At 40.7% G+C, this 10990-nt stretch overlaps 1 protein-coding gene across 2 annotated transcripts in view; it reads right to left on the reverse strand.

Annotated features, from left to right (window-relative positions):
- The window catches only part of LOC147855580 (phosphoribosylaminoimidazole-succinocarboxamide synthase, chloroplastic-like), a 33749-nt gene extending 28463 nt beyond the window's left edge, over positions 1 to 5286 (reverse strand). The window contains exons 1-5 of one of the 2 annotated variants that reach the window (XM_087330684.1): positions 5020 to 5286; positions 4647 to 4748; positions 3863 to 3992; positions 3670 to 3762; positions 3341 to 3429 (exon numbers count right to left, since the gene is read on the reverse strand). In XM_087330684.1, coding sequence (XP_087186810.1) covers positions 3341 to 3429; positions 3670 to 3762; positions 3863 to 3992; positions 4647 to 4748; positions 5020 to 5274 — 669 coding nt within the window. In that variant the 5' untranslated portion in view covers positions 5275 to 5286. Of the gene's footprint in view, positions 1 to 3340; positions 3430 to 3669; positions 3763 to 3835; positions 3993 to 4646; positions 4749 to 5019 lie in introns of both variants that reach the window. The other variant, XM_087330683.1, reaches the window with a different exon arrangement.
- Between the last annotated feature and the right edge of the window lie 5704 nt (positions 5287 to 10990).

Raw genomic sequence — 10990 nt, forward strand, 5'->3', positions numbered from 1 at the left:
CTCTCTCACTCAGACTCTCTCCCTCTCTGTTTTTGACCTAAACCCTAATCCTCGTGCTGCCTTCAGGCCTTATATGTACAAAAGCCTCGCAGCCAAAAACACATAAGTGATCGTATGAAGCAGGTTTGCCATACCAAACCTCTTTAGGGATGTCACCCTTTCAAGACGTGTGAGGGGATCTATTGCATACATGTACTGCAGTTTTCAGTGCCTCTCCTCAAAAGCCATGAGGGAGATTAGCAATGGACAGCATGCATCTCACTCTCTCACAAAGCGTCCTGTTATATCGTTCAGCCACACCATTAGAAGAGGGGCTGTATGGAACAGTAAGCTCCCTCTAATACCAATAATTTCACAAAATTTCTTGAATTCAGCACTTGTATATTCACCACCATTGTCTGTACGCAAACATTTCAGTTTTTTGCCTGTTTGAGTGGTCACAAATGCATAAAAACGCTTAAATGCAGCTAAGGCTTCATCCTTAGATTTAAGCAATTGAACCCAAATTTTTCTAGAGAAATCATCAACAAATGAGATAAAATACATTGCACCCCCCATAGATTTGGTGGGCATGCTACACACATCAGAATGAACAAGATCAAGTACACAAGACTTACGAGACACACCAGAGTAAAAGGAACGCTTCACTTGCTTTCCATATTGGCATTCATTACAAAAATCTAGCTTCGTGCCTTTAGCATCAAGCTTCTTTAGATTACAAAGCCTAGTGAGACCCTTTTGGCTCATATGGCCAAGTCTCTTATGCCACAACTCCATATGGGAGTGAACTTCAGCCAAAGCAATAAATTTGCCCGATATAGCATTTCCATGTAAGCAATAAAGTGTTCCCTTTTTTGTGCCTTTCACAATCAGCCTTGAACCTTTTGTCATTTTCCATGATCCTCTCTCAAAGAGAATGTTATAACCATGCATATCCATTTGCCCCACAGAAAGCAAGCTCTTCTTGATCCTTTGTACATAATGCACATTATGCAAAACCAGCTCATTAGTGCCATCTGTAGAAAAACGCACAGTGCCAATACCCTCAATGGCCATGGCTGCCTGAAGTAAAAGTAAGAAAACACTCCTTGATAGGAGTCACACGAAATGAAGCACCAGAGTCAACTATCCATGTTTGGGCTAATGCATCATTGACAATCAGCAAAGCATCAATAAGATCATTCTTAGTGATGCACATGTCCTCTGAAGGAATATTTAGAGAGGCATCATATGCATAAGTATCATCTGCTGAAAAACTAGCACATAAAATGTCCTCAACATCTGACAACTCCTCTATGACTACATTAGAGGCCAAATTGGCCTTCTCTTCGTCCTTTTGGCTATCATGTGCATTAGTCTTGTCCTTTCTCTTATCTCCAGAATTCCTTTTTCTTTCAAGTTCTGCTTTGTAATAGCGGCAATCAAGTTTCTTGTGGCCTTTCCAGCCACACTGATAGCATGTTACATCATTGCTTTTAACTTTGCTACTATTTCCCCTTTCTTGGCTTTTACTTATGTTCCTATGTGCATAGTTACTTCTTTTATTTGTCCTACCTCTAACCATGTTGGTTGAGTTGCCACCTTCTCCACTTGCTTTTCTCCTGATCTCTTCATTGAGTATGGAGCCCCTAACACCATCAAAGGTCAAGTTGGGGCTATTAGATAATGGGACTACCAATGTCTCCCATGAGTCGGGTAGTGTCATTAACAGGAAAATGTCTTTGAGCTTATCATCAAAAGGAGTCATTCCTGAGCCTTGCAGCTGTGATAAGGTACCTGTAAATAAGGACAAGTGTTCAGTTGCACTCTTGGACTCATCCAATTGCATGCCAACAAGCTTTCGCATTAGGTGTACTTGATTAACAAGTGTACTGTTTTCATATGTAGCCTTCAGCTTTGCCCATATTTTAGAAGCAAATTCCAACCCTTTGAGATCTACCAAGATCTCATCAGAAACAGCCATCTTGATATATATGACAGCCTTTTTGTTTAAAATCTACCATGCATCTTCTAACATGTTCTCTGGTTTTTCTGCCTCCAACGCACTCTCACAATCCTTCAAAAAAAGAATTCCTTGCATTCTTTCTTTCCACAAGTCAAAACCTGTTCCCTCAAATCGCCGAATCTCAAAAAGATTCTTCACTTCTGAGGAGGATGACGCCATAGCTCACAATAAAGAGGTTTGAACACCTGTTCTTTGCTGTACAGCAATTGTGCAGAAGTTCAGAAACCATCGCTCTGATACCAGTTGTAAGGGTTAGGACTGATGTCAATAGGGCTAAGGAATGCTCAGGATTCACCCTAGTATAGGTCCTTTAGATGCAATAGTGGAGCTATGGTAGAAAAGATAGAGACAGAGAGAGAGAGCAATAGTTGGAGGAGCTCACCTTTTAGAAGTGAGATCCAAAAGTTTTTAACTTATGTTTTATATGGCCCATTTAGGGTTTGCCAAGTTCACACTGAACTTGGCCCAAAAATAACAAAAAGGCGATGAGTGACTTTTGGCCTTTATAAATAGGCCTATATATATGTATACACTATAAGGGGGTCATTTAGGGCCTTTACCCCAACATGGTGTGCATCCTTGTTTTTACTCTAATTGTGCTAGCCACAGTCTCTGAGAAACCATTGGAAACCGCACTTTTCCTAGCACAGATTCATGCAGTGCATAGATTCCCCATTGCATATCTATAAGGATACCAAGGGCTTCTAGACATTGCATAAGCCAAGCATGTGGCACAGTGTCAAAGGCTTTTCAAACTTAAACAAAGCAGCAATAAATCCCCTTATTATGAGCTCTGCCATCGTCGTTAAGGGCTTGGGGGTTTAATATGTGATCTAGGTTGTGAACCTTTTCGGGAAGCCTGCATGTCTAGCTGAACTGCAGCCATGACTCTAGGATCGAGCCGTGTAGTTTAACCAAGTAATGGCCAATCATGATTGTCCTGTAGTTGTTTGGCATCATGGGGTCTCCAACCCTTGAGGATTGGCACAATGATATGTTCTGCCCATCTGGTAGCGAAAAATTTACACATAGCTAGCTCTATTAAAGATGTGTGCTAGCAATGGGAACAAGATGTCCTGATAAAGTGTTCACCTACCAATCCATCATGATCTTGGGTCTTCTGAAAATGTACCCAATCAATGACATTTCTTACATTTTGGGAAGTGAAAAGGTGGATACACTTTCTCTTCAAATTTAGGTTAATGGATATTTCCCAAGGAATGGTGTATGACAATTGACCTTCAATGATTTTAATTACAAATACTAGTCTACCTTGATAGAGTTTTAAAAAATAAGTTTGAATAGAATTGAACAAACTTAGCTTGCAAAGGTTACCTCATTTCCAGAAATGGGAACATCATGATCTTTTGCTTTTGTTGTTGGAGTCAAAATATTTTCACTCAATCTTTGATTCTTTACGAGCCCTTCCATTTCAAGTAATAGTGGTAAGTAAAGAAGGACAATTCCACATTCAAATACTCCATATACATTAGTTTAGATACTGTGATATCAAAATGTCCAAATAGAACAATTTGCCAATAGACATAAAGTGGTCATTACAGGTTCCATGTTGAGCTATAATGCTGAAAAACACTTCTATTACAACTTTGCATAACCACATATAATGTAAGGAACGTATGCCATACAAATATCTGCATCCTTACCATCAGGTAAATCATTGCCACAGTAGTTACGCATGCCTTTATTGTAAACAGTCCATAGAGATGTGCTTGTGCTTCCTGTTACGAAACCACGAACTGCCAAAGAGAGGAGACTAATATACATATCAGGTGTATAAAATCCTCAAGGTAGATACAATGCAGCCCTTACTAAGCAAATATACAGAAAGGAACGCACCCACAAACTCTACTGGAAAGACATCGCATCCAATAGCTATAGTAACATTGGGATCAGGAGCTGCTACAACAGCATTTGGAACGATATGTTTGGTCTTATCAAACCACCACAGGCTAGTCTGATTCAAAACCTACAGAAAAAAATGATTTTTTACAATGAAAGAAATAAAAATTCCAATTGTATGAACAGAAGTTGGAATGTTTGAAACATGGAAATGGGGCCTCAATATAAGGAAATATAGACCATAAAAACTGGGCTAAGGAAAGACATAGCAACCTCCCAATCATTTGTCTATTAAAGTATTGTGTATTTAATACTTGCATTCCTTCAATGATTAGTGCATTGAAGCATGTGTATCATGGAAATGACAACTCAATATAAGCACATATAGGTTATATAACTGGGTACAGGAAAATAGATAGAGACCTCCATATCATTTGTACATTTCAGCATTGTGTATTTGATAGGTACATGAATTCCTCCAATGATTAGTGCATTGAAGCATGTGTATCATGGAAATGACAACTCGATATAAGTACATATTGGTTATAAAATTGGGTACAAAAAAATAGATAGCGACATCCATATCATTTGTACATTTCAGCATTGTGTATTTGATAGGTACATGCATTCCACCAATGTATATTTTATTTATGCACGCATTCCTCCATCCCCTCAAACAATTTGATCAATTCATGAGAAGCCAAATTCATTTTCTTACATCAATCAATGTTACCCAGTTCTTGGCAAATAACTTTTTAATGAGCCTAAAAAAAATGCATACCTGTCCTTTGAAAGGAACAGCAGCTAATACTCTATCAAATGCACTCAATCGATCCGTTGACACCAGGATTACATGATGGCCTGCCTCATATATATCTCTTACCTGTAAACAAAACCTTGTGGTATAGATTAATATCCCTTAATTAAATGATGTTTTATTTATCAACACCAAATAAGGGATTCAAACACCAGAATGGTGACAGAAATCGCACATGAAAAAATCTAGGTTAAATGCCCATCATTTGTATATTTCCCTGTATACATTTCTGCAATCTGTGCTCATTTCTCTTTTGTCTTCAATATTTGCAGCCTATGAGCAAATCTAGGACCAAATGTGATGCCCCTTTGATATATACACACATAGATGAACATACCTTGCCTGTGGAGGAGAGACGAAGGCCAGGTACGGTTTGGTGGAGATGAGTTTCCGAGAGGCAGTTGGGAATCTGACTCTCAATGACTTTGGCAGAAAGAGCGGAGCTTCTGAAGATACAGACGGATGTTCTTCTTCTTCCTCCTCCTCCTCCAATCCCTATTCCTCCCATTACTCCTCTGTTAAGATGACTTAGCTGAGAGACAGGTATAGGAAAGCTGGAGGAGGAGGACGAGGGAGCTGCCAGCGCCATCATTACCGCTGCCGCCATCCGCTTACAAGCAAGCTATAGCTAAGTATCAGGATTCAGAACTAGACAGACACTACAGCAAGGAAGCAACACTATCACAAGGGGTACCTCCAGAAATAGAGAAAAGGGTAATTCTGATATTTCAGAGAAAACCATTACAATGAGGAATCGGCAACAGTTCGGTCTAGGCTTAACTGGGTTGGCCTTATCCAAACCAAACTGGTTTAGCCTAAACCGGTTTAGGGGTTCTCAAACCAGGACCAAACCAAACCAATCCCTAAACTGGTTTAGGCTTAATCGGTTTGGGAAACAGTTTGGCCCAAACCGGTTAAGCCGATATAAATTGACAATCCGAAAAGATGAAAATTGTTTGTACATATATTTTCACAACGTTTAGATGCAAGACACATTGCATTTGTAAGATACATTGCATTCACGGCATTTAAATGCAAGACACAGATTACAATTAAAAGAGTTGTATGACACATTGCATTTGAGAAAAATGATGAGTTATCCTCAAAAATGCGAATTAGATTTCAAATATTCTCATCTTTACAAACAGAAAAACAAGACAAATGTCTCTTAGTTTATGAAGAGGAAAACATAAGACACTCGAAATGACATACATCAGTATTCCAAAAATGTATTTCATATACATAAGTACTCCAAAAATGCAAAAAGTCCGAGTACAAGTATATTAGTATTCCAAACTCTGAACATTTTCACTTGTCCAAGAAACATTACCATCTCTACTAGTGAAAGAACCATTACCATTGTCATATATATTTATATCAGATCATCACTTTGAGATGATGAATGCAAAATGTATCATGAAACCATCACACCACCGTATTTGATTGTCTTTAGAGGACAACCACGATGGACCTACATATCACGAGTTATGATTTGCGTAGATGATGCCGTTTATATTCTTTGCAATCTTCTTTTCAGTAAAAAGCAAAAAGAGAACCATATCACAAGATGAAGATATTGGGCCATGTGTGATTTATAATGCGAAGACCCACAAGAAATCCTCACGTCACATATTATGATGATGCACACACATAAATTTAATGTGGAATGTAATGGATGCATCGAGCGAAAGTATGTAAATTTTATTGTTATTACATGGAATACCAAACCAAACTCAGTTGTGAACAAGTTGATTTTCCCCCATTGGTCATTCCTTGCATATTCTTTTCTCATATGGGGAAGTTAATAAAATTGCACTCACTAATAATTACATAACCCATTATCACCGTTTTTCAAAGTCATGCTCCCTCAATCAACATTCTCAAACTTTGAATGAGATGATGCCACTTTATTCGCCATCCAATATAGGGTATGTAGCTTTTAGTTATCAATGTGGTTGTTCTTCCATCGTGACCTAAGTCATTGTCCTACAAACATGAATGTAGTCTTAAAATGTGTTTCAAAGTTCATCTCATTTGTTTCTTTAATTACAATGATTAAGACTGTTACATCTCCATCATGGTTGTGCCAAGGACAATAACTTTTCCTAGTAATCGTAGCTTATTAACCTCATCATTGATCTTTTTTCCGATGTCAAGAAACCTTCTATTTCCACGAGCCTTTAGAATAGAGATGAAAGCTACCACTTCTGGAACAAATCCCTCCACATACATTTGTTGGAAGTAGAGTAAAGCTTCGTCATCTAGCTTGTTTTGAACATATCCAGCAATCAAAGAATTCCATGATACCCATCAAAAACTTCTTGTGCTTTTTCCATATTGCCACACGTGGCATACATGTCCAACAAAGTTGTTTCAAACACAATGTTCTCTTCTAAATAGAATCATGAGTGATGGTACCATGGTAAAGGCACAGAATGTATTCGATAAGCTTCTAGTCATTAATCACATGGTATGTCCAATATGGTTCTGGCGATGAAGCTTTGAAATGCTTGGGTAGATACAAGATGAGGGCATTCACCCCAACTCTATCACTTTCATTTTTGTTGCCAAAGCTTGTGCAAGCATACAATCTCTTGAAAACGGTGAAATGATTCATGACGAGATAGGCAAGTGGGGATTACTGGCAAAACTTGATGTTGTGCTTGGCACTGCATTAGTGGACATGTATGCCAAATGCGGGGCTCTTATAAAAGCACAAGAAGTGTTTGACAAAACTTTTGGAACGGAATGTTATCACTTGGAATGCCCTTGTGGCTGGATATGCACAACATGATCTCGGTCATGAAGTCTTGAAACATTTTGATAAGATGCAAAGTGATGGCATCTCTCTGAATGCGGTCACATTAATTTGTATATTTGAAAGCTTGTGGAAGCATAGGGTTTGCAGATACTACAAATGGGAGAACAGATGCATGCCAAGCCGAAAAGAAGAAGGAAGTAAAGAAGGAGTGTACTTACTAGTAACTACTTGGTATGGTATGCCGTCGGGACTCAGTAGAAGGCGTGCAGGCTGCAGCTCAACAATCGTAGGAGGTGCTATAAGAGGCGATCGTTGCTCCACAGAAGCCGTTGCCGTTCCATGTGCAGGCTCAAGCGCTCTCTCTCTCTCTCTCTCTCTCTCTCTCTCTCTCTCTCTCTCTCTCTCTAGAGGGGATATTAGAAACACACGAGTCGAAGGATTTCGTTGGGAGTCGGCTTTTAGACAAACCTCACGTCGATGCACTACCAGGGAATCTGGAGGTGTCGCAATATTGTTTCGGAGAGAGCTACATAATAGGATAGAAATACTGAGCACAGACCCAGAAGCTCGTTTTATGTGGGTGAAAGTCTCCACAAGCAAGGACAAGGCAGTAATTTTCGCCATTTGTTACTTCCCCCCCAAAGGCTCTCGTTATAATCTGGCTGGCGAGGTGAGATTAGTTGATGACGGAGTGCCACATGGGCCTTCCCCATATGAACCTCTATCGGATGACATAATCCGATATTCTTCCCAGGGCGAAGTATTCCTTGTAGGAGACTTTAATGCGAGAACCCAATCCCGACAATGCACAATATTTCAAATGAATAGAAACCTAGAAATGGTAAATGTCGATCCTTCAGACATAGACACCACACGTAGATCAAAGGATCAAGGTGCAGACGCTACGAGCTTTGGCCATCATTTGCTCGAACTCGGTAGTCAGCACCAGATGGTCATATATAATTAATGGTTTAGCCAAGTGGCCAGGTTCGGAAGAGCTCACATGTTTCCCACATGGAGGAGGGGAAAGCACAATCGATTATCTAATAGGACGCCCTGAAGCTACCCACATGATTAACTCATTCCGAGTGGCCCCATGTCCTATTAGCGCGGACCATAGTTTCTTATACTTCGAGATAAAATGCGATATCTCTAACGTCACCAACTCTAGTCAACCACGCCATGACATCACAATACATTTCACACATGAGCTCTCTGACATATATGCTCGACATGTTCAAGCCCATCTCTCCTCCCTTGATCCCTCCCTACCTTTAGAGAGCCTTAGTACGAAACTCACACACATCCTTCATTCTGCAGTAGTTAGCAGTTTCCCATACACGAAACACTCCAATCAAGGTAAAGTAGGATCTATGCCACAAAATAGATGGTATGATGAGGATTGTAGGTGCTTACATCGACAACTTACAATATCGCAACTCAGTGGTAGTATTACCTTAGTACAAGCTCGTAAAGAAATGCGCAAGATGACATGTCGTAAGAGACGAGCATGGGAGGCATCCCAATATTGGGAACTCTACCACATGCTCATGAGTAGCGATTGTGCCACTGCATGGAAGAGATTACGGGAACCAAGACCACAAACACCCATCGAAGATCCCGAAACTTGGCACACTTATACAGAGAGACTTTACCACATCCCAAACCAACCACCCATTCCAATGCCTTCTACACCCCGACCTACTGTGGGGACACTCTTCACGACCTCTAGGGTCACGAAGGTCATAAAGAAATTACAACATAGGAAGTCCATGGACCACACAGGATTGCGAGCAGAACACATCATATACGCGAGAGAGTGCCTAGCTCCCTTGCTAACTCTAATCTTCAATCGTGCCCTCGCAGAGGGTTTTCCATCACAATGGACCATGAACACAGTGGCCCCCATACATAAAGGGGGGGACCCCATGGACCCAAATACTTATAGGACCATTATGATAGGTCATACCCTTGCTAAATTATATGGTGCAGTAATGGAGGCAGAGCTTAGCGAGTATATGGAGACCTTAAATCTTCGTGCACCTGAATAAGCTAGCTTTAGACGAGCCTTCTCCACTATTGACCATATCTTCACACTTAGATGCTTAATTGACCAGACTAAGGCTCGCAAGAAGAAACTATATTGTTGTTTTGTGGACTTCCGCAAAGCCTTTGACACGGTCCCTAGAGAGCGGTTGTTTGATAGGCTTTAGTGCTTGAGGATATCAGATGACATGGTTTGGGCCATCTACGCACTATATGAACAAGTGTCCGGGTGTGTTCGATGCCCAGGCGGCATATCCGATAGTTTCACTAGCACTATTGGTGTAAAACAAGGTTGCCCCTTATCTCCGACTCTTTTTGGGATCTACATTGATGAGATCACAGATTTTATTGCTCGTAAGGGAGGCAATGGAGTAGTCCTTGGGGATACGCAGGTGCGTATCTTGCTCTATGCAGACAACATAGTTTTGCTCTCTGAATCTGAACACGACCTACAAAGGCACCTTAATGCCTTAGATGACTTTTGCACACAACGAGGATTGGTAGTGAATCTAGGGAAAACTAAAGTCCTTATCTTCCACACGTCGGCCCAAGTTAGAGCTAAGTGTCACCTAACTATCTCCCATAGCCCAGTTGAGGTGGTTGGATCATATGTCTATCTCGGAGTCACTTTCAGTGCCCGCTCAGGTAAATTTTCGATGACACAAGCAACGAAGGATAGACTTACAAGAGGACATGCATCCCTCTCACTCCTCGAGAGACAATGCCACCAAGCATACTTCCAAGAGCCACGAACTAAAGGGTGGCTCTTTGACTCATTAGTGACTCCCTCTCTCATGTATGCATAAGCGGTTTGGGCCCCAGGACTACCATCTTTCATGTGGAAGCAATTAGAGAGACCATTGGTGATGATGTTATCACGCCAACTCTGAAGCAAATCGTCGGTCCCACATGACATTATTAGGGTTGAGTTCACTCTACCCCCTATGTTAGTAGAAGCACTTTTTCAACTGGTAGTCTTTATACACAGGATACATAACCAACCACTTGATAGAATATCCCACCAAGCCTTTAAGGCTTCTCGAGCACTGTATGAGTCCGGCTATACTAGCTCATGGTATGGCATGATGGTGAGTTGGCTTCTTGCCAACGGTCTAGACATTACTAACCTCCCCCCCTTTAAGTACGACCACACGACTGATAACACTTTAATCTCTCATGAGGACCGTAATAAAGTAATACGCCAAGAAATATGGCAAATTTATACTCGGTATAAATGGATCACCCCACTAGAGCCACTCCCATCTAAAATGTCGTACTATAAGGAACACTTTATGCACTTCTCTGAGTTAGGTTTTATCACGTGCCCAAAATATCTAGATGTATTCTTACCACATGCACTAAGGGTTGCCATTGGTCAACTTAGAATATCATCTCACCAACTTGAGATTGAGAATGGACGTACTAATGGAGTCCCTAGGGAGGAAAGGATATGTAGGTTATGCCACATAGAGGTAGAGGATGAGTACCATTTTACATGCAA

This window comes from Azolla caroliniana, unplaced genomic scaffold, assembly GCF_043228905.1.
Source record: "Azolla caroliniana isolate FFs.n. ecotype wild unplaced genomic scaffold, voAzoCaro1.0.p SCAF_14, whole genome shotgun sequence".
Taxonomy (NCBI): Eukaryota; Viridiplantae; Streptophyta; class Polypodiopsida; order Salviniales; family Salviniaceae; genus Azolla; species Azolla caroliniana.